The sequence below is a fragment of the Danio rerio genome, chromosome 4 (genome assembly GCF_052040795.2).
Source record: "Danio rerio strain M-AB ecotype USA chromosome 4, GRCz13ab, whole genome shotgun sequence".
Lineage (NCBI taxonomy): Eukaryota > Metazoa > Chordata > Actinopteri > Cypriniformes > Danionidae > Danio > Danio rerio.
In genome coordinates this window covers 69211030-69235000 of record NC_141024.2, presented here as the reverse complement: position 1 = coordinate 69235000, position 23971 = coordinate 69211030, and the positions used below count along the sequence as shown (strand labels likewise).

General features: G+C 44.2%; 2 protein-coding genes, 1 long non-coding RNA gene, 4 other non-coding genes and 1 pseudogene across 9 annotated transcripts in view; 7 read left to right on the top strand and 1 right to left on the bottom strand.

Moving 5' to 3' along the window:
• Positions 1-5087, top strand: part of LOC141375013 (uncharacterized) — a 30168-nt gene extending 25081 nt beyond the window's left edge. For 2 of the 3 annotated variants that reach the window (XR_015484186.1, XR_015484185.1), the window contains exon 4: positions 4980-5087. The gene's annotated coding sequence lies outside the window, so the exon portion shown is untranslated. Of the gene's footprint in view, positions 1-4378 lie in introns of all 3 variants that reach the window. The other variant, XM_087250424.1, reaches the window with a different exon arrangement.
• LOC148682375 (uncharacterized) overlaps positions 1-19453 on the bottom strand; it is a 35239-nt gene extending 15786 nt beyond the window's left edge. Inside the window, exons 1-3 of the long non-coding RNA XR_015943025.1 lie at positions 18508-19453; positions 18041-18293; positions 15989-16014 (exon numbers count right to left, since the gene is read on the bottom strand). This is a non-coding gene — a long non-coding RNA (uncharacterized LOC148682375). The remainder of the gene's footprint in view (positions 1-15988; positions 16015-18040; positions 18294-18507) is intronic.
• trnal-aag (transfer RNA leucine (anticodon AAG)) lies at positions 655-736 on the top strand. Its single transcript has one exon. It is a non-coding gene; the product is annotated as a tRNA-Leu (tRNA).
• trnal-aag (transfer RNA leucine (anticodon AAG)) lies at positions 2549-2630 on the top strand. Its single transcript has one exon. It is a non-coding gene; the product is annotated as a tRNA-Leu (tRNA).
• On the top strand, positions 3311-4380 carry LOC110439404 (uncharacterized). The gene has a single exon (XM_087250544.2). It carries the CDS (start codon positions 3465-3467, stop codon positions 4299-4301), a length of 837 nt encoding a protein of 278 aa, XP_087106670.1. The 5' UTR covers positions 3311-3464; the 3' UTR covers positions 4302-4380.
• trnas-gcu (transfer RNA serine (anticodon GCU)) lies at positions 17993-18074 on the top strand. The gene has a single exon. It is a non-coding gene; the product is annotated as a tRNA-Ser (tRNA).
• An 873-nt stretch (positions 19454-20326) lies between the features above and the next one.
• Positions 20327-20408, top strand: trnas-gcu (transfer RNA serine (anticodon GCU)). The gene has a single exon. It is a non-coding gene; the product is annotated as a tRNA-Ser (tRNA).
• A 1913-nt stretch (positions 20409-22321) lies between these two features.
• Positions 22322-22440, top strand: LOC137494161 (5S ribosomal RNA; annotated as a pseudogene).
• The last annotated feature ends 1531 nt before the right edge of the window (positions 22441-23971 follow it).

Sequence of the window (23971 nt, the reverse complement as noted above, 5' to 3'; positions counted from 1 at the left end):
TTTTAACACGGCCAAACTGCTTTAGTGTGTGTGCGCGTTCGCAGTTAACGCTGGAAGTATGAGAGTAAATTTAAGTCGTTAACTAGTCAGTATAATGTGTTCTTTGAAACTCACGGCAGACTCGTTGGTTTGACAGCAACACATCCCCAAGCTCGAATCTGCTCAGGAGCAAGTGTCTTTCCCACGATTAGATTGCAGCATCTTAAAGACTGCACTGGAAGTCTCTCTCTGCCATTGCTCGTTTTAGCAAGAGCACCCTATTGAAACAGGAACAGTAAAGATTCACAATTAGAGTAGTAATACTCTATAACTGGATTTGAATATAATAACAACAACAACGTGGGGTCTGCTGTGATGGAATCAGTAACTTTCACTCTTTTGTGAAACAACAGTTACCTTGTAATCAGGTGCTTAAATGCATCGCAGCTGGCTGCCGTAAGGAGAAGACTTCAAATGCCTTCAGGTGTGCTCAAATAGAGACAGAACTGTGGTTGACAGGAAGGTGGGAGTGCTTCCTAAGCTGGTATTAAGGAGGTCTCTTTCTTTGTGGAGGAGCTCCAGCTAGGCATGGCTAAATTGAACTGATTTCCCAGAGCTGTTGCGCTACTTGAAACAAGTTGGTGTCGAAATTGCTCAGGCAAAGCAGCTTTGTAAGGTAGCGTGGCTGAGCGGTCTAAGGCGCTGGATTAAGGCTCCAGTCTCTTCGGGGGCGTGGGTTCGAATCCCACCGCTGCCAGGCAGTCCTTTTAGGATGCTTGAGAATGACCTCTCTGCTTGAGCAAACAGACTTGCGAAGAGATGCTGCATGCTTCCGCTCACATCCAAATGTAGACTCCTTGGCCAAAGTTTAAGGGCTTCACTAGGAAGCTCTGCGTCCTCTCTGCTCTTCTGCTTTCGTAAAATTCGGCAGAAAACGGACCACTGCATGAATTCATTTAGGGTATATTGGCCGAGGGGTCTAAGGCGTTGGATTTAGGCTCCAGTCTCTTTGGGTGCGTGGGTTTGAATCCCACCGCTGCCAGATGTGGTTTTAAACACGGCCAAACTGCTTTAGTGTGTGCGCGTTCGCAGTGAACGCTGGAAGTGAGAGAGTAAATTTAAATCGTCAACTAGTCAGTATAATGTGTTCTTTGAAACTCACGGCAGACTCGTTGGTGTGACAGCAACACATCCCCAAGCTCGAATCTGCTCAGGGGCAAGTGTCTTTCCCACGATTAGATTGCAGCATCTTAAAGACTGCACTGGAAGTCTCTCTCTGCCATTGATCATTTTAGCAAGAGCACCCTATTGAAACAGGAACAGTTAAGATTCACAATTAAAGTAGTAATACTCTATAACTGGATTTGAATATAATAACAACAACAACGTGGGGTCTGCTGTGATGGAATCAGTAACTTTCACTCTTTTGTGAAACAACAGTTACCTTGTAATCAGGTGCTTAAATGCATCGCAGCTGGCTGCCGTAAGGAGAAGACTTCAAATGCCTTCAGGTGTGCTCAAATAGAGACAGAACTGTGGTTGACAGGAAGGTGGGAGTGCTTCCTAAGCTGGTATTAAGGAGGTCTCTTTCTTTGTGGAGGAGCTCCAGCTAGGCATGGCTAAATTGAACTGATTTCCCAGAGCTGTTGCGCTACTTGAAACAAGTTGGTGTCGAAATTGCTCAGGCAAAGCAGCTTTGTAAGGTAGCGTGGCTGAGCGGTCTAAGTCGCTGGATTAAGGCTCCAGTCTCTTTGGGGGTGTGGCTTTGAATCCCATCGCTGCCAGGCAGTCCTTTTAGGATGCTTGAGAATGACCTCCTGCTTGAGCAAACAAACTTGCGAAGAGATACTGCATGCTTCCGCTGACATCCAAATGTAGACTCCCTGGCCAAAGTTGAAGGGCTTCACTAGGAAGCTCTGCGTCCTCTCTGCTGTTCTGCTTCCATAAAATTGGGCAGAAAAGGGACCACTGCATGAATTCATCTAGGGTAGCGTTGCCGAGGGGTCTAAGGCGCTGGATTTAGGCTCCAGTCTCTTCGGGGGCATGGGTTCGTATCCCATTGCTGCCAGGCAGTCCTTTTAGGATGCTTGAGAATGACCTCTCTGCTTGAGCAAAAAGACTTGCGAAGAGATACTGCATGCTTCCGCTCATATCCAAAGCACCCAGAGCACCCTATTGAAACAGGAACAGTAAAGATTCACAATTAGAGTAGTAATACTCTATAACTGGATTTGAATATAATAACAACAACAATGTGGGGTCTGCTGTGATGGAATCAGTAACTTTCACTCTTTTGTGAAATAACAGTTACCTTGTAATCAGGTGCTTAAATGCATCGCAGCTGGCTGCCGTAAGGAGAAGACTTCAAATGCCTTGAGGTGTGCTCAAATAGAGACAGAACTGTGGTTGACAGGAAGGTGGGAGTGCTTCCTAAGCTGGTATTAAGGAGGTCTCTTTCTTTGTGGAGGAGCTCCAGCAAGGCATGGCTAAATTGAACTGATTTCCCAGAGCTGTTGCGCTACTTGAAACAAGTTGGTGTCGAAACTGCTCAGGTAAAGCAGCTTTGTAAGGTAGTGTGGCCGAGTGGTCTAAGGCGCTGGATTAAGGCTCCAGTCTCTTCGGGGGCGTGGGTTCGAATCCCACCGCTGCCAGGCAGGCCTTTTAGGATGCTTGAGAATGACCTCTCTGCTTGAGCAAACAGACTTGCGAAGAGATACTGCATGCTTCTGCTTGGATAGGTCTAATGCGCTGGATTTAGGCTCTTGTCTCTTCGGGGCGTGGGTTCGAATCCCACAGCTGCCAGATGTGGTTTTAAACATGGCCAAACTGCTTGAGTGTGTGTGTGAGTCTTAGTGAACGCTGGAATTGAGAGAGTACATTTAAGTTGGCAACTAGTCAGTATAATGTGTTCTTTGAAACTCACGGCAGACTTGTCTGTGTGACAGCAACACATCCCCAAGCTCGAATCTGCTCAGGAGCAAGTGTCTTTCCCACGATTAGATTGCAGCATCTTAACAAAGTCTCTACTGGAAGTCTCTCTCTGCCATTGCTCCTTTTAGCAAGAGCACACTGTTGAAACAGGAACAGTAAAGATTCACAATTACAGTAGTAATACAGTGGGGCATAAACCAGAGTCAAGAGATGTGTTGATTATGTGAGTCAGTGTTGGTATGACTTTCTGACACAGAAATGAAAATAGCCTCACCATTTACTTTCATTGTGTGGTTTTAAACCTTGATGAGTTTCTGGATTCTGTTGAAGACAAAATAAGGTATTATAATAAAAACGCTGGCTTACTTTGTGTTCCAGAAGACAGGAAATGTTTAAAACCACATGATGGAGAGTAAATGGTAAGCTCATTTTTATATTTAGGGTAAACATCCATTTCATGCTTGCCACTTTAAGCCTTTATACTAAAGTTCACTTTTTTGTTCTTTTTTGAAGACCTGATAGTGCTGAAAGAAGAGACACATCAATGGAATGAAATGGAAGAGAAACAACAAGAAATAATGACTGATGAAAAACCCACACTCACTAAAAAGACTTTATCACGTGGAAGATCTCGGAAATCCAAGTCTAGGTGTAATTACAGCTGTAAACAGAGTAGAAAGAGTTTCTGTCAAAAGCCAAACCTTGATGTTCACACTAGAAAGAAACCTTACACCTGCAAACAGTGTGGAAAAAGCTTCTATAATACAGGAAACTTAACAGTGCACATGAGAATTCACACTGGAGAGAGGCCGTACACATGCCAACAGTGTGGAAAAAGCTTCTATTCTACAGGAAACTTGGCAGTGCACAGAAGAATTCACTCTGGGGAGAGGCTCTACTCTTGCCCTCAGTGTGGAAAGAGTTGTAAGCAAAATGGCAATCTTGAAACCCACATGAGAACACACACTGGAGAGAAAAGCTTTATTTGCACACAGTGTAGGAAAGGTTTTTCTCAAAAACAAAACCTTACCATCCTCATGAGGATTCACACTGGAGAGAAACCTTACACATGCACAGAGTGTGGTAAAAGTTTCCCACATACAGGCTCACTCAAACACCACATGATAAGTCACACCGGACAGAAGCCGTTTGCATGTGCTCATTGTGGAAAGAGCTTCACAACCAAAACTAGCCTCATGAACCACATGAATGGTCACACTGGAACCACATGTGATCAGTGTGGAAAGAGTCTCCCATGCAAAGACTCCATTAAGCAACACATGAAGACTCACTTAGGAGAGCGTTTTCGATGCAGTGAGTGTGGAAAGGTCTTTAAACATAAAAGAAGCGTCATCAATCACATGAAGCTTCACAATGGAGAGAAAAAATGAGGCCTTGTCCAGCGGAGCTTAAGGCTTTCCCGGGATAGCATCTCGGGACAAGTGTAAACTCTTGAATACATCTCAAGCTACTGGAATGAAACCCTTTGAACCTGAAGATTTAAACTCAATAACTGAAGAGGGGTGAAGATGTACCAGATTGTGAGAGTTTCTACAGGGCTGCAATGAAGCAAAATAACTCCATATGTGTTTCAAGTTATTATGAACTGAAAACCAAATTTGTGCACATTGCACACTGCAATCAAATGATCGGCTCTGAAAAGAGAATTAGGCAGATTAGGGAGGAGAAAATGTTTGGGGAGATGCAGAGAAAACTGTCCTACACTCTTAGATTGTGTTTTTGATCGTTCACATTGTTTGATTTTTACTCCCTTGAACAAACAGATTTGCCTCCAATTTTGGGCTTTTGTCTGCAGTTTCACAAAACTTGTTGGTGAATAAAAGTCGGCCGGTGTGAACTTGCAGTGACAGTGAGAGACTGATGCAGACTCCATAAAGCCCTGTTCAGACTACACAATGCCATTTGCCAGTTACCACAGATCAGATTTGTGTCAGATTATGAGATTTTGACTTGATCAAATCTTGATGTGTTGTGGGTAACAAATGAAGACTTTGGTTTCAAAACACTACACATTTATTTTGATGGACTGATTTTAGAAAATAAAAAAGTTTTCCTCATGAAGACAATTAAACTTTCTGTAAACAACTGGTTTCCTTTGAAGAAATGTTCATGTGAAAACTCCCACATTACTACAAATAAATCAGTGTATGGGAAACGTTCGAGGTTACAGAAGTAACCCTTCGTTCCCCGAGGAGGGGAACGGAAGTGCCATGAATGGGAGGATTCGGATCAGAAGCCGCTTATCTGGAGAGTATTGAACGGGCCAATGAATGAAATTAATTGGCAGCGTAAGCTTGCGCAGGTGTGCGACATCTGCAATTATCTCAGCATATAAGCACACCTGAAGCCAGCAGACGCCATCCTTTTAAGCTGAAGAGACTTTCAAACAGCTAAGGGACAGTCATTATGGCGACGGAATATGGCACTTCCGTTCCCCTCCTCGGGGAACGAAGGGTTACTTCTGTAACCTCGAACGTTCCCCTTCGGTTGGGGAACTTCAGTGCCATGAATGGGAGAATATGGAAAGCGCCATAATGACTGCACCTTACCAACACCCCCGATGAGGAGATAGTCAAGCAAGCGTGACGCACCCACATCATGGGGGGCGCGGTCCTCCAACGTGTCCCTGGCCCTAATTTATCCTACTTCAACAGAAGTTTTACGGATTTAGATATATTTTTTGGGAAGTCGTGAGCATCTAGATAATTCTAGGAAATACGACAGTACGTTGGGAAGCGTGCAATCCCTATAGGGAGGACGCTGCGGAGGCCATCCGTTACCCAAGGGGGGGATAGATGGCAGAATTTACCTATGGACTAGCCCTAAAAAGGGGGAGTACGCATAGCAAAAGAGTGGTTAGCGGAGAGGGAACACACGGGTCCGCCTAGGGGGGGGACTTAACCGTGGCGGAATAAGCATATGGGATCGCCTAGTGGGGATCACGCATAGCAGGCACCTATACCCAAAACGCGGGCTGACCAGCGGGCAGACCTACAACGTAGTGGGCCAGCAAGTGACTCCTCCGCTGAGTCAGTGCTGGGGGCCACGGAGGAATCTGCAGGGCTCACCTGACGGGGAACTTTACTGACAGATAAAAAAGGCGCACGTACCTCCGTGTTAGGGAGAATGGCGCCGCAAGCGTGTTTCAACACCCTACCGAGTTGTCTCCTCAATCACCAAAGGGTTACCTAATACCCTTGAGGAAACCGGCTCCACTCGCAGATTGTAAAACCTTGCAAATGTGTTGGGTGTCGCCCAGCCCGCAGCTCTACAGATGTCTGTTAGAGAGGCGCCGCGTGCACGCGCCCAAGAGGATGCAACGCTCCGAGTGGAGTGTGCACGAACTCCCGGGGGACACGGCTGACCTCGACTCGAATAAGCGAGTGAAATGGCATCCACAATCCAGTGGGATAATCTTTGTTTTGATACGGCACTTCCCTGCTGCCGACCGCCATAACAGACAAAGAGCTGCTCAGATGATCTAAAATTCTGAGTACGGTCCACATAAATGCGCAGAGCGCGAACTGGACAAATTAAAGAAAGGGCTGGGTCTGCCTCCTCCGGGGGCAGCGCTTGCAGGTTCACTACCTGATCTCTAAAGGGGGTGGTAGGAACCTTAGGCACATAACCGGGGCGGGGTCTCAGGATGACGTGAGAGTAATCCGGCCCGAATTCCAGGCACGAGTCACTGACCGAAAATGCCTCCAGGTCCCCGACCCTCTTGATGGAGGCCAACGCAACCAGCAGAGCTGTCTTCAGGGACAGAAATCTTAGAGATACTGATTCGAGTGGCTCAAAGGGATCGGATCGCAGACTCGTGAGAACGAGGGCGAGATCCCAAGAGGGCATGAGAGGGGGGCGAGATGGATTAATTCGCCTAGCACCCCTAAGGAACTGGATGACCAGGTTATGCTTTCCCACGGTGCCGCCAGCTACCGCGCTATGATAAGCGGAGATGGCGGCCACGTAAACCTTGAGAGTGGAGGGCGACAGCCTGCTGTCCAACTTCTCTTGAAGGAAAGAGAGCACAACACTAATCTGGCAATTTCGGGGGTCTTCTCTGCGAGAGACGCACCATTCAGTGAATAGACTCCACTTCAGGGCGTAGGCGCGCCTCGTGGAGGGGGCTCTAGCCTGAGTGATGGTATTAACCACCGCAGTCGGTAGGTTACCTAAGTCTTCCTCGCGTCTAGGGACCACACGTGGAGGTTCCAAAGATCGGGGCGAGGGTGCCAGATGGTGCCCTGTCCCTGAGAGAGTAGGTCCTCTCTCAAAGGGATCCGCCAGGGGAGGGCCGTCGCGAGGAGTGAGAGCTCTGATATCCAGGTCCGGTTGGGCCAAAGGGGCGCAACTAGCAGAACCTGTTCCTCGTCCTCCCTGACCTTGCACAGAAACTGCGCGAGCAGGCTCACTGGGGGAAACGCATACTTGCGCATGCCCCGAGGCCAGCTGTGGGCCAGTGCATCCGTGCCGAGAGAGCCCTCGGTCAGGGAAAAAAACAACTGGCAGTGAGCGTTCTCGGGGGAAGCAAACAGATCGATCTGGGCCTCCCCGAATCGCGCCCATATCAGCTGAACAGACTCGGGGTGGAGTCTCCATTCTCCAGGGCGTAACAGCTGTCGTGAGAGCGCATCGGCTGCACGATTGAGCGTGCCTGGGACGTGAATGGCGCGCAGCGATTTCAGCCGCGGGTGACTCCAGAGGAGCAGACGGCGGGCGAGCTGAGACATGCGGCGAGAGCGCATACCCCCCATGCGGTTGATATACGCCGCCGCCGCCATACTGTCCGTCCTGACCAGCACGTGTTGCCGCTCCAGCACCGGTAAAAAGCGGTGGAGAGCGAGGAACACTGCCAACAGCTCTAGGCGATTGATATGCCAATGCAGCTGGGCACCCTTCCAGAGGCCCGCAGCCGCATGCCCGCGACACACGGCCCCCCAACCCGAGTTGGAAGCGTCTGTTGAAACAACAACATGGCTGGACGCCTGTCCTAGAGGCACACCGGCCTGTAGAAACGAGGGGTCGTTCCAAGGGCTGAGGGCGCGGCGACACAGCGCAGTAACCGAGACCCGGTGTGTGCCCGCGTGCCATGCGCGTCTGGGGACCCGATCGTGAAGCCAGTGCTGAAGTGGTCTCATATGGAGCAACCCGAGCGGCGTGACGGCGGCTGCGGATGCCATATGCCCCAGGAGCCTCTGAAAGAACTTCAGTGGGACCACTAGTTTGCTGTCGAGCTCCCTCAGACAGTTCAGCAACAGGCGAGCGCGTTCCTCGGAGAGGTGCGCTACCATGGTGATCGAGTCCAGCTCCATCCCGAGAAAAGATATCCTCTGCACGGGGGCGAGTTTGCTCTTTTCTCGGTTGACCTGAAGCCCCAGTAGGCGGAGATGCCGAAGCACCTTGTCCCTGTGCATAATTAATTGCTCCCGCGAGTGGGCTAAAATCAGCCAGTCGTCGAGATAATTGAGTATGCGAATGCCCGCGAGCCGAAGGGGCGCTAGGGCACCCTCCGCGAGTTTGGTGAAGACCCGCGGAGACAGAGAGAGCCCGAAGGGGAGGACCTTGTACTGCCACGCTCGACCCTCGAACGCAAACCGCAGAAATTGGCGGTGGCGTGGAAGAATGGAGACATGGAAATACGCGTCCTTCAGGTCTATGGCTGCAAACCAATCCCGAGGACGAACGCATTGGAGAATGCGCCTCTGCGTGAGCATTCTGAACGGCAGCTTGTGCAGACAGCGGTTCAAAACGCGCAGATCTAGGATTGGCCGTGACCCACCGCTCTTTTTGGGTACGATGAAGTATGGGCTGTAAAACCCACTCTCCATCTCGGCTGGAGGAACCGGCTCGATTGCACCCTTCGCCAGGAGGGCAGCAATCTCCTCTCGCAAGACAGGGGCGGACAGGGGGTTGACCCTGGAGAAATACACGCCCGTAAACTTGGGGGGCCGTTTCGCGAACTGAATCGCGTAACCGAGTCTGATTGTGCGTATGAGCCACCGCGAGGGGCTGGCCCGCGCTAACCAGGCAGGCAGAGCCCTCGCTAATGGAGTCATCGCTACAATCGCTGACGTACCAGCGGTGGGGCAGCGCGGAGCGGGTGTGCTGATCCGGGAAGCACGAGGGTCCCGCGGAAGAGCTGGAGGAAAGCGATTCGCTCTGGCTCCGCACCCTGACTCCGGAGAGGGGGCTGGAGGGCTGAGGGAAGGGAGACCGTCCCCCCAGCGCTCGTGAGCCACTGGCGAAGCACGTAGAGTCTGCGAGCCGGAAGGCAGCGCGTCCCGGACTGGCAGAACTCGTGCAGTCACATCCGGGGAAGGGAAAAAGTGCTCTTTTACTGATGTTTTGGTGGCACTGAAAAGTACCGTTGTTATCGGGGCCCCGCCCTCCAGTGGGGAAAGAGCAAGTTTCCTCTTCTCCGGATGGCCTGTCTCAGGGACGCTTCGCGGTCCGTTTACCGGACATAACGGCGCCCTGGGCAGGAGGGGCTGCCTGCTTTTGAGGTGAACGCCGCGCCCGCTTGGCCGGAGGCGCAGGCGGGGGCGGGGCAGCACTCGTTGGCGGGCGCCCTCGGCGAGGAACAGCGGAGGTGGATGGCTCGGCGGGCGGAGCGGGCTTACGGCCACGCCGATAGATGACATTGCCCATCACATCCGACTGCTCTTTCACCGCCTTGAATTCCTGGGTGAATTCACCGACGGTGTCGCCGAACAGGCCAGCCTGGGATATGGGCGAGTCAAGAAAGCGAACTTTGTCAACGTCGCGCATATCGGCCAGGTTTAGCCAGAGGTGGCGTTCCTGAACCACAAGTGTGGACATCGTCCTCCCCAGCGCACACGCGGCGGACTTAGTAGTCCGAAGAGCATAGTCGGTCGCGGTGCGCAGCTCATGTAATAAGCTTGGGTTGGACCCGCCCTCGTGCAGCTCGGCCAGCGCCTGCGCTTGGTAGCGCTGGTAGGTGGCCATCGCGTGCAAAGCAGAAGCAGCCTGGCCCGCAGCCTTATAAGCTCTGGCTCCGAGGGAGGCAGACAACCTACAGGCTTTGGACGGGAGGCGGGGCAAACCCCGCCACGTAGAGGCGCCGCGCGGACAAAGATTGACCGCGATAGCGCGCTCCACTGACGGGATCGCCTCATACCCCCTGGCAGCTCCGCCGTCAAGGGCGGTGAGGGCGGAGGCACTCGCAGCACGGGCAGAGAAAGGTGCCCTCCAGGACTGCGTGAGCCTACTGTGCACTTCCGGGAAGAAGGGGACGAGAGGCTTCGAAGGCTTCGCCTTCTGGTCCTCTACGTAGCACCCATCTAGTCGGTCCGGCCGCGGAGCTGGGGGATAAACCATCTCCAACCCCACGGCCAAAGCAGCCCGGGAAAGCACGGCTAACATGTCCGCTTCAGGATCCGATTTGACAGCGCTCACCTGCCCGGAGGGGGCGAGCGGGTCCGGATCTTCGTCGGACAGTGAAAGCCCACCCTCCGATGCCGCGGAGGACATCTGATCTCCGGTGTCAGCGAGTGTGAGAGCTACCATCTGGTTAGACGGATCACTCTCACCACCCGAAGCTTGGATGGAGCGCCGTGAGGAGCGAGAGGTCCGCGAGCCCGTGGGCGGCGGATTAGCTCCCGCTGAAACCCTCAGATCTGCCCGAGCGCCCGCTGCTTTTTTAGAGCAGGAGGCAACTGGGGTGGCTCGCTCTCTTGCGAAAGTTAGCCGCGATCTTAGCTGTGCAACGGTCATGGCATTGCAATGACGACATGAACCGCCCGCGAGCACCGCATTAACATGCTGGACCCCCAAACATGCAATGCAGTGATCGTGTCCATCATCCGGAGACAGGAAACCCCCGCATCCAGAAACGCACAGTCGGAGCGCCATCCTGAAAAGGACGTGCTGCACGACTGTGTTGCTCTTTTAGGAAAGTTGCAACTATACGCACCGCTCTGGAGGACCGGACCCAAAGAACCGCAGGCAAGGGAGTAACCCAGCTCGACCGTCTGCCACCGCGAAGACCCACTCTGGACCGGGAGACACACTCGTTCGCTCTGAAGTGCTGATCAGCAAGAGGAACCCTCATCGACTCACTCAGAAAGGATCTGAAGCGAAAAGGATGGCGTCTGCTGGCTTCAGGTGTGCTTATATGCTGAGATAATTGCAGATGTCGCACACCTGCGCAAGCTTACGCTGCCAATTAATTTCATTCATTGGCCCGTTCAATACTCTCCAGATAAGCGGCTTCTGATCCGAATCCTCCCATTCATGGCACTGAAGTTCCCCAACCGAAGGGGAACCCAGTATCTCTATTGTGAATGAGAATATGAGTGATTTGTTAGCTTACATGCTAATTCCAGGACTTAACAGATTACTGAAGGACTTCAGCTATTTGTAAATTCCAATTATTATTAATATGCAAAACATATTGTACTGCTCATGTGGACTGATAGATTATATTGTATGCTGTCTGCATATATATAACTAACCAGCAATTATAGGTGAGCAAAATAAAAATTGAAAGAGGATACTTTTATTAGGCCTTTCATGAGTCTAATAATCTCAAAGTCACACTTTAAAAGAAGGTCCAAAAACCTGCATTTACAAATGAAGAATGTTTTGCAAAGCATAAAAGGTTGTTAACCAGGTAATGCTGTGTACAATTTGTTTTAGTTACACCAAATTTAACTTGTTTATTGTAAAAAGGGTTTACATGGATATTGACATGAGACATTCTGTATTATGCATTATGTATTATGGGTCATGAGTAGGGCCAGAATCTGTCGACGTTTTTTGCTATTTCTGCAAAGAATTTTAATAAAAATCTGTTAATTTCTGCCGAAATATTTTGGGAGTATCATAACTAAAACCTAAATATGTGAAACAAAGAATGATATCTTTTAAACTTTTATTTAATGTTTAAAATGCAAATCCAATTAGATTCACTTTATCTGGTAAACAAAGCAAGTCCCTCATATAATATTTCTACTAAAAGACAGAAAATATTACTGTACAAACTGCATTGTAGATAAATCAGATAAACATTTTTATATTAGTCAATAATATTACTGTTATTAATTTAAAAAGTGAATAAATATATATTTACACACATTTACTCAAATTAAATAGAATTAATGATGGGCTAAAAAGCTGCAGAAAATCTGTGGAATTCTGCGCGTGACATTATGTATTATAAGTTATGTACATGAGTATATGCAGTTGTAGAAAATATGCTCAGTGTTTTCAATAACTTTCACAAAATTGGCAAGTTCTCCTCAGTATCAATTTTTAATCTCAGGAATTCTTTTGATGGATACACATTATTAATCATTTTAACTAAAGTTCTTTAATTTTGGGATGAATTAAAAAAGAAATGCAACTTGTTCTTATTTTTCTAATTTCTGTGAATTAAAATCTTTTAAAATAAACGAGGTCTGAGCTGATTAGGATGAAGCCTTTGAATAAGAATATTCATTTAAAACTTATTATTACATTTTGGATCTCTAAAAATAAAGATGGAAGAGAGAACATTACAGAATAGTGTGAAAGAAAACCTCTGATCAATACCGTGATGTTTTTAGGAATAACATTAATAATTGTGTAAAACTCTTAGGGTGACAAGCAAAACCCTGTTTAAAGAATGGGTTGAATTATTTTAATTTAGCAAAAAGATCGTCATTTCAAGTGAAAAAAAAAAGTCAAATGCGATTATAATCTATTTGAACAAGTTTCCGTTTAATTTTGATGAGATGACGAGGAATCTGGACCTGCACCAAAGCCACTTCCTCCACCTGCTCCATCAATAGAATATCCACCTGTTATCTCAGATGCCACTGAACTTTTACTATAGTTCCCACTATGATTTGGCCACAACCAGCACCAGCAGTACCACCAGCTCCACCGGCAACATGTACAAAGGTGCTGAAGCACTGGGAGCCACTGGACAATGTACCACATGCCCCCTCAAGCTACTTAATACAGTGATCTTTTTTTTTTTTTAGCTCTGCACAGTTGCCAGACATTCAGAATCGCTCCCCAGCAAACATCAGAAACAGGTGGATTCAACAAAGGCTTCCACCCATGTAAAAAAAATAAATAAATGTTGCACAACAAATAGTATTAATAACTATAATATACAGCCACAGTAAAAAGTTTGGAATACTTTATAATAAGCTTATTCTGCTCACTAAAATGTTATTGCATTTTTAAATAACTGTTATTTTATTAAATGTTTAAAATATAATTTATTCACATTTAAGCCTGAATTGTGCGCATGATTAGTCTTAAGTGTGATGATTATGGAGGACCAAGAGTCCGAGGTTGCCACAGCGGGATGAACCGCCAACTTATCCAGCAAGTTTTTACACAGCAGATGCCCTTCCAGCCGCAACCCATCTCTGGAAAACACACACACACACACACACATGCTCTCTCTCTTTCACACACGCACACATGCTCTCTCTTTCACACACACACACGCTCTCTCTTTCACACATGCACACACACTCACACACAGGCACGCACGCATATGTCACACACACACACATGCACATAAGCTCTCTCACACACACTCTCTTTCTCACACACACATGCACGTGCACGCACACACACACTCTTATGCTTATGGTTATTATTGTTCTGTATTTTAATGTACAAATGATCTATAGAAATGTCATTGAGCTACAGTGTATAGAATTAAAAGTCAGGGAGTAGTCAGTTATTTATAAATGCATTATTTATCTAACAACTGTCAACAGAACAGTAATGAAAATAGAGTAGAAAATGTAAAAATAATAAATTAGTTATTAATAATACAGTATTAACAATATAAATAAACAATGTAAATAAAATGTTAAAGACAAACAGAAACTGAAACAAAGTGGACTTGAAAGTCAAGGACCAGTCATTTATTAATGCAATATTTATTTAACATTGGTCAACAAAACAGTAATGAACATGGAATAAAAAAAAAAAAAAAAAATTATATAAGTTAAATATTAACAGAAAAAAATACAAAAATTAACAGATTAAATAAAATTTTAAATAAATTTAGAAACCAACAAGTGAAATAGAATAAATTGAACTATTATGGTGCACCGTTGTGGAGGATAGTAGCATCTGTGTGCAAGTCCAATATAAACTAAGGATAGCTGATGTTGTGCTGCATCTTCTTTTGTTTAAAAGTAACTGTGTAGTTACAAATACAGGGAAAATCTGTTTGCTAATTATACATACATGAACACATTAGTGCATTGAATGACTACGTTTTTGTGAGCTAAACTAGGTTTTTGGGAACTAAGCATTGTATCAGTTGATAAAACATGGTTATTTTCTGTAAATTAAAACAGTTATATAAAACTTCTGTATTTTTACAGAAAATTCCTGGCAACCACTGCTGGTATTTTTCAGTAAATTTAAAGGATTTTTTTAGCAGTGTAAATAAATTAAAGTTAATTATAAATGTTGTGTTGATTGAACTAAACAACATTACCTTACCTTTATGTAACTAACTTAAGTTCACTCAAATGAATATTCTTTCTTTAAGGTAACTTAACTCGGTTACGTGGAACCTGTTGACATAAAAAAGTTAATTAAAGCCAACATATCATTTTTTTGAGTGCAAGGTCCTCTATCCATGAGACTGCAATGGGCATTTCTCAATCAGAAAAAAAATAATCATGAAAAATAGAATAAATAATTTTAACTCAATGACTCCTTTAATAAAGCACAAAATAGCTCTGTAAATTAATTTAACTGTTTCTAGAATGTGTGTAATATTTATCTAATATGTAACTGTACAGTTTGTATCTCCAAAAACGAAAAGAAAAAGATAGAGGTAAAGTTTGTTTTATATTCGCACATTCATTCATTTAGAAGTCTCTATATTGATTACCATATTACTTTGAATATTCGATCGAAATTAGCATGCAAGTATGATTTGAAAACAATATCAACACTTATCTAATTCACTGTGAACAATGCTGTACTTTGATAATCATTAATCATTGTCTGCTAATATGATTTTCTTATTTAGAATTTGCAAAGAACTTTTTTCTGAAATGATATTATTTAGGAGAATGTCTGAATATCCAAATATAAAACCAACTTTACCTCTATAAGAAAAAAAAATAAGAGGAACTGGACAGGAACATTTCAGGCTTTAAAACCACATGCTGTATTGTACATTCATAATCCATTCCCCCACCTTTTCAAATCTCTCTCATAAACGGTCAAACTATAGTAAATTATTCGACGTAAAACTCAAAATACATGCATTTTAAAACACATTATTATTAAAAAACAAGTATGACATGTTTTACATAGATACTGTACTGAATGTACTGAAGCCTAACAAGTTAAGCAAATTTCAACAAACATTATATCATGTAAACGAAATACACACCCTTTGATAAATCTCAAGCCACTTTTTTTATTGAGGAGCTGGCCTGTTCCTGTTGCCCTCATCTGATGGCCAAACTCCTGTGCTGGCAAACTTTTTCAGACGTGAAATCCAGTCAGCGTCTGACATGGCTTTGTGGAATTTTTCAGACATTTTTTCTCCTATAAATTAAACGGTTTTAGATTAAAGTATCCAAATTTGAAATACAACACACTAAAACATTAATACGTGCAATTACGTAGATTTTCTTATCTTTTTTAAGAAATCACTATCAGAAAAAAATCCTGAACTTTAAACAAAACGATGCTGTGCTCTGTCGAATGATGCTGTTTGTCGAAAATTACTGAAGGTCAAGGAACTTTTTTGACCTCTGACCCGCCTCCAGATGACCCTGTTATTCCTTCGTGTACCTTCGGCTCAGTTCGGAAAATTAATTGACATTTGACTAACCTGTTTGACTGCACACCTAGTGGTGAATCTTGGAACGGTTCCTTCCCCAGCTTTACCATTGCCATGACTCTGATTAGTCAAATGTTGAAAATGTTGAGAATTACGGTCCGCGATTGGCTGCAAATGTTGAGATGCTGCAACGTGATTGGCTACAATGTTGGACCGAATCGCTCCGATTGGCCCTCATCTTCAACATTTGTGAAATATTGACAATCCTTCAGCAGCTGGCATTGCTAATCCATTGTGCTCTTTAAATCCCATCCTCGTCGCTAATATGTCCTAGCATTCGAGAGAGCCTGGAACTTGTTTTACTCTCACTCTTTTAGCGTTTTGAAGGATGTTGTTGCAAAATTTTATTACGAAGTGGCCAAGTCCATCGAATCCCATCCTTGTCGTTCAAATCCCATTCTTGTCGTTCAAATGCTTTGGCGTTTAAAAGAGGCCGGTGCTTTTAAGAAATGTGCTTTACTCACACGCTCTTATCGTTTTAAAGAATGTTGTTGCAAAAATTCATGTCATCTTTACCGAAAAGAGCTGCAAATACATACAGAAATGCTATAGTCCAGCCCTCATCAGGAAAGTGAGTATATACATGACGAGGTGGCCGAGTCCATCGAATCCCATTCTTGTCGTTCATATGGCAAAACTGAAAGTCATCTTACCGAAAATAGTTGCACAAACATACATTTACAAATATGTGCCACAGTCCGGCCTCCACCAGAGAAAAAGGTGTATACGAGACGAGTTGGCAGAGTGGTTAAGGCGATGGACTGCTAGTCCATTGTGCTTTGCACACACGTGTCTGAATCCCATACTAGTTGCTAACATGTTCTGGCATTTGATAGAATGGTGTTTCTGTAGAAGTTGTTTTACTATCACTCTCTTAGCGGTTTGAAGGATGTTGTTGCAAAATTTAATGTCATCGTTATAAAAAAAAGAGCTGCAAATACAAACATATATGCCATAGTCCAGCCCCCATCATGAAAGTGAGTACATACATGACGAGGTGGAAGGGTCCATCAAATCCCATCCTTGTTCAAATACTCTGGCATTTGAAAGAGCCTGGTGCTTCCGTGGAAGGTGTTTTACTCGCACGCTCTTGTCGTTTTGAAGGATGTTGTTGCAAAATTTAATGTCATCTTTACCGAAAATAGCAGCAAATACATACAGAAATGTCATATTCCAGCCCCTAACATGAAAGTGAGTACAAACATGATGAGGTGGAAGGGTCCATCGAATCCCATCCTTGTCGTTCAAAAGCTCTGGCGTTTGAAAGAGGCCGGGGCTTCTGTGGAAGGTGTTTTACTCGCACGCTCTTATCGTTTTGAAGGATGTTGTTGCAAAATTTAACGTCATCTTTACCGAAAATAGCAGCAAATACATACTGAACACCGTAGTCCAGCCCCCAACAGGCATGTGAGTACATACATGACGGGGTGGCCGAGTCCATCGAATCCCATCTTTGTCGTTCATTTGATCTTTCGTTCATATGGCAAAACTGAAAGTCATCTTACCGAAAATAGTTGCTGAAACATACATATACAATTATGTGCCAAAGTCCGGCCTTCACCAGAGAAAAAGGAAAATTCATGACATGTTGGCCGTGTGCTTAAGGCAATGGACTGCTAGTCCATTGTGCACTGCAAGAGTGGGTTTGAATCCCATCCTCATCGCTCATTTGATCCGGCATTCGAGAGATCATGGTGTTTCTGTAAAATTTGTTTAAGCTCATTCTTTTAGAGTTTTAAAGGATGTTGTTGCAAAATTTGATGTCATCTTTATCGAAAATAGCTGAAAATACAAACATATTTGCCATAGTCCAGCCCCCATCATGAAAGTGAGTACATACATGACGAGGTGGAAGAGTCCATCGAATCCCATCCTTGTCGTTCAAATGCTCTGGCGTTTGACAGAGGCCGGTGCTTCCGTGGAAGGTGTTTTACTCTCACGCTCTGATCGTTTTGAAGGATGTTGTTGCAAAATTTAACGTCATCTTTACCGAAAATAGCAGCCAATATATACAGAAATGCTGTAGTCCAGCCCCCAACAGGAAAGTGAGTACGTACATGGCGGGGTGGCCGAGTCCATCGAATCCCATTTTTGTTGTTTATTTGCTCTGTCGTTCATACGGCAAAATTGAAAGTCATCTTACCGAAAATAGTTGCAGAAACAAACATATACAAATATGTGCCACAGTCCGGCCTCCCCCATAGAAGGATAGTATGTGACGAGGTGGCCGAGTGGTTAAGGCGATGGACTGCTAATCCGTTGTGCTCTGCACGCGTGGGTTCAAATCCCATCCTCGTCGCTCATATTTTCTGGCATTCGAGAGATCATGATGTTTCTGTAGGAGTTCTCTCACTCTTTTAGCATTTTGAAGGATGTTGTTGCAAAATTTTATGTCAACCTCATCGAAAATAACTGCAAATACAAACATATGCCATAGTCCAGCCCCCATCATGAAAGTGAGTACATACATGACGAGGTGAAAGAGTCCATCGAATCCCATCCTTGTCGTTCAAATGCTCTGGCGTTTGAAAGAGGCCGGTGCTTCCGTGGAAGGTTTTACTCGCACGCTCTTATCGTTTTAAAGGATGTTGTTGCAAAATTTAACGTCATCTTTACCGAAAATAGCAGCAAAAACATACAGAAATGTCATAGTCCAGCCCCCATCATGAAAGTGAGTACATACATGACGAGGTGGAAGAGTCCATCGAATCCCATCCTTGTAGTTCAAATGCTCTGGTGTTTGAAAGAGGTTGGTGCTTCCGTGGAAGGTGTTTTACTCGCACGCTCTTATCGTTTTGAAGGATGTTGTTGCAAAATTTAACGCCATCTTTAACGAAAATAGCAGCAAATACATACAGAAATGCCATAGTCCAGCCCCCAACAGGAAAGTGAGTACATACATGACGGGGTGGCCGAGTCCATCGAATCCCATTTTTGTCTTTCATTTGCTCTGTCGATCATACGGCAAAATTGAAAGTCATCTTACCGAAAATAGTTGCAGAACCATACATATACACATTTGTGCCACAGTCCGGCCTCTACCAGAGAAAAAGGAAAGTACGTGACGAGGTGGCCGAGTGGTCATGGCGATGGACTGCTAATCCATTGTGCTCTGCACGCGTGGGTTCGAATCCTGTCCTCATCGCTCATATGTTCTGGCATTTGAGAGATCATGGTGTTTCTGTAGATATTCTCTCACTCTTTTAGCGTTTTGAAGGATGTTGTTGCAAAATTTTATGTCAACTTTATCGAAAATAGCTGCAATTACAAACATATGCCATAGTCCAGCCCCCATCATGAAAGTGAGTACATACATGATGAGGTGGAAGAGTACATCGAATCCCATCCTTGTCGTTCGAATGCTCTGGTGTTTGAAAGAGGTTGGTGCTTCCGTGGAAGGTGTTTTACTCGCTCGCTCTTATCGTTTCGAAGGATGTTGTTGCAAAATTTAACGGCATCTTTACCAAAAATAGCAGCAAAAACATACAGAAATGCTATAGTCCAGCCCCCAACAGGAAAGTGAGTACATACATGACGGGGTGGCCGAGTCCATCGATTCCAATTTTTGTCGTTCATTTGATCTTTCGTTCATACGGCAAAACTGAAAGTCATCTTACCGAAAATAGTTGCTGACACATACATATACAATTATGTGCCAAAGTCCGGCCTCCACCAGAGAAAAAGTAAAATACATAACGTGTTGGCCGTGTGGTTAACGCGATGGACTGCTAGTCCATTGTGCACTGCATGAGTGGGTTTGAAACCCATCCTCGTCGCTCATTTGATCCGGCATTCGAGAGATCATGGTGTTTCTGTAGAAGTTCGTTTATTCTCATTCTTTTAGTGTTTTGAAGGATGTTGTTGCAAAAATTGATGTCATCTTTATCGAAAATAGCTGAAAATACAAACATATATGCCATAGTCCAGCCCCCCATCATGAAAGTGAGTACATACATGACGAGGTGGAAGAGTCCATCGAATCCCATCCTTGTCGTTCAAATGCTCTGGCGTTTGAAAGAGGCCGGTGCTTCCGTGGAAGGTGTTTTACTCGCACGCTCTTATCGTTTTGAAGGATGTTGTTGCAAAATTTAACGTCATCTTTACGGAAAATAGCAGCAAATACATACAGAAATGTCATAGTCCAGCCCCCATCATGAAAGTGAGTACATACATGACGAGGTGGAAGAGTCCATTGAATCCCATCCTTGTTGTTCAAATGCTCTGGCGTTTGAAAGAGGCCTGTGCTTCCGTGGAAGGTGTTTTACTCGCACGCTCTTATCGTTTTGAAGGATGTTGTTGCAAAATTTAATGTCATTTTTACCGAAAATAGCAGCAAATACATACAGAAATGCTGTAGTCCAGCCCCCAACAGGAAAGTGAGTACATACATGGCAGGATGGCCGAGTCCATCGAATCCCATTTTTCTCTTTCATTTGCTCTGTCGATCATACGGCAAAATTGAAAGTCATCTTACCGAAAATAGTTGCAGAAACATACATTTACAATTATGTGGCACAGTCCGGCCTCCACCAGAGAAGAAGGAAAGTATGTGACGAGGTGGCCGAGTGGTTAAGGCGATGGACTGCTAATCCATTGTGCTCTGCACGCATGGGTTCGAATCCCATCCTCGCCGCTCATATGTTCTGGCATTTGAGAGATCATGTTGTTTCTGTAGAAGTTCTTTTACTCTCACTCTTTTATTGTTTTGAAGGATGTTGTTGCAAAATTTAACGTCATCTTTACCGAAAATAGCAGCAAATACATACAGAAATCCTATAGTCCAGCCCATATCAGGAAAGTGAGTACATACATGACGAGGTGGAAGGGTCCATCAAATCCCATCCTTGTTGTTCAAATGCTTTGGCATTTGAAAGAGCCTGGTGCTTCCATGGAAGGTGTTTTACTCGCACGCTCTTATCGTTTTGAAGGATGTTGTTGCAAAATTTAAAGTCATCTTTACCGAAAATAGCAGCAAATACATACAGAAATCCTATAGTCCAGCCCATATCCGGAAAGTAAATACAAACATAACGAGGTGGCCGAGTCCATCGAATCCCATTCTTGTCGTTCATATGGCAAAACTGAAAGTCATCTTACCGACAATATTTGTAGAAACATATGTAACCCTAGTAAAATAGTTAAATAATTATTTATAATATTATTTAGAGCAGTATAATCATATTATTATTATATCTACAAGTCTTTATAAATATGATTAACGAAATAAAATTCATGTATACAAATGTAGTTTGAGGTAAAGTAACAACCAATCGTAAGAGCGGGTTGTTAGCTCCGCCCCTTCCAGCTTGCCACAGAGAGAGAGAGAGCAGAGACGAGACCGGTTGGCAGAAAAATAGAGGAGCAAACTTGAACAAAAAGATTAAAATACAGTATGTTATGATTCCCAAACAGTTTAAAAGTGATTGTAGTTGTACTAAATCAAGTTGTACCTGCAAAAGTGTTAGTGTATTTAAGAGTGTGTTGAAGTCAGACTGCATGTTGCATTGCGTTTACTGTGCGCTGACGCCATTTTGCAATCGCGTGTGTGGGAGAAGACCAAAGAGAGATATAGACATCGTGAATTTGACAGGTATTCCATTATATTAGCTCATTTTATGGTATACATGTGTGTGTATGTGTTTTATTTGTTCCACGTGTTGTATATTTTGTATGTTTTTGAAATTATTTTGAACATATTAAACTTATTTATATATTCTGGTCTGTGATCAGGCCAGGTTTTTTTCTGAGGACATTTTCCCAGTTTCACTGGATTCCTTGTATTGATGGCGAGCCTCCTACGTCGACCTGGAAAATTGTGAAGTACACATATTTCAATTTATCCTCATTTCACCGGATAAAGTAAGAATTTGCCAAAAAGTTAATTCCTTTATTGGACTGCGATTTTTGAATGCAGCTCTAAAAACTGATTTTCTTGGAGGGAAAAACAGAACTTTATCTGAATTGAACTGATTTCACCAATTTCAGAGTGAACAACGACACTGATTTATTTGTGTTATTTTATGGTTTCTTTTGTTTTCACTTGAATTAATTTATTGTGATTTGTGTTTGATTTAAAATAATTGTAAAGTGGGTGCACCCTGGGGTTGTGTATAAATAGTTATGTTACTGATGTAAGTATTGTTTACTAAGACAAATACGAAAAGGAAAAATTCATACAATCTAAAGTAAAATTATTTTTGTATTAAAAACATTTAGTTTGTCTTTGGTTATTGCTCAGTTTCAACCCCACCTCTTTTTACTTACCTTGTAAACTTCTGGTTTTATTGTCTGGTCCAATAATAAATAAATATAGTACACCTGTTACACTTGGATGGGAGACCGCCTGGCAATACCAGGTGCTGTAAGCTTTTCGAAGTCCTTCATTTGGCAGCTGATACACTTCCCCGTGTCACAGCTCCGCTGCCATTATTTTCTCACACCTACAAGGGCGTTGTTTCTGTCGGTGCTGTGTCGATTCCAGCTGAGCTGCGCTCGGTCCCTGGTGCTGCGCCTGTTTTAAATAGCCAACTCTTGACAGACTCTCTTGCTTTTGGCCATACCAGCCTAGCAATGCCCGGTCTCATCTGAACTCGGAAGTAAAGCAGGGTCGGGCCTGGTTAGTACTTGGATGGGAGACCGCCTGGCAATACCAGGTGCTGTAAGCTTTTCGAAGTCCTTCATTTATGTTACTACCTCTTTGATGTTAGTCTAGGGTAGTCTAGCTCTACCGCCACCACCTGGATTAGAGTTTGGATCAGGAGTTTTTACTAACCCATATATTTCTTATAGAACCGAACTTCTTTACAAAACAATCGGCATAGGAGCGTCCTATCTCGAAAACAAGCGCATTATACACTGTTTTCCCTGGATAATATGTTTCATTAATTTATAAATAATATTGTTTTGACCATCCACACTAAATATTCTTATTATTTTGTTGCTGTCGTACCGTGGATATTTTCTCAAATTATCATTAAACTAACAAGTTACTAGATAAATTAAGGATTGAATCGGTTGTCATCAGTTGAACAAGCCGAGTCCTTGCCAGAAGCGGCCCGGACTCTACAGACAGACTCGGGCCAGATGTGGTTGACCAGAATCGGGCCAGTGCTTAACAGCCGCATCCCAAACGCATGTGCGAGAGCGGGCCAGACTCGGCCCGGATAACACTCGCCGATTCCCAGTCGGAGCTGAGCTCAGGCCGATTACTACCTGCTACCTGTAATGGTATAGGGCGTGGGCCCGCCCTCCATGGCAACTGCTCATTGGAAGATAGTGCCATTAGAATGGACCAAACCAAATCACTTAAAAACCTACTGCAACAGTAAAACTTCGCTTTTTGCATTAGCTCGCTCATTCTCACTGCTGCTCTCTGCCCCTCTCGGCTTGCTCTCTGACACTGCACCGCCATCCAATTGGGTTGCAAAGAACCTTCCTTGCAACCTCCTAAAGTTTTGTAACCATTAAAACTGCAAAAAAACTTCTCCAAACCGACTTTCAGCAGAGTCTGTCACCCCGTTAACCCAGGACAACTTCCACTCACAAGCGAGTGAATCCCAAAGACATCACACTGCAAATTTTAGATAGATTTAACTACCTTGGAGTTAAAATTAACACTCCCTCAGAGTTTATATGGGAACCACTATAAGTGTTAAAAATAACACTTTTGAAAGTGTTAACATTGTCAACACCAAGAGAGTGTTAATTAGCAAACTCTTATTGTGTAAAATATCTGTTAAATTTCCGAAAAAATAGCAGCAGCTGTGGTTGCCAGAATCTTTCTGTGAAAAACATGGAAGTTTTATATAACTGTATAAATTTACTAAAAATAACCATATTTCATGAACATTGACCAAACATTGTTCATTTTACAAAATCATAGCTTAGTGGACAAAAATGTGAAGTCTTTAGATGCAATAATGTTTTCATGTGTGATTGCAATTAGCAAACAGACTTTGACAGCATTAATAACTACACAGTTTCCTTTAAACAAAAGAAGATGCAGCATAACATCAAATTTTCTCAGTTCATCTTGGACTTGAACAGAGACGCTATTATCCTCCACAATGGTGACACAAAAACCGTTTTGCTGTTTTTTTTTTTTTTTTTCACTTTTAGATTTTACGAAAAATACCAGCATCTCTGGTTGCCAGTAATCTGCTGTTTTTAACATTCATAAATTCAGTTTACAGAATA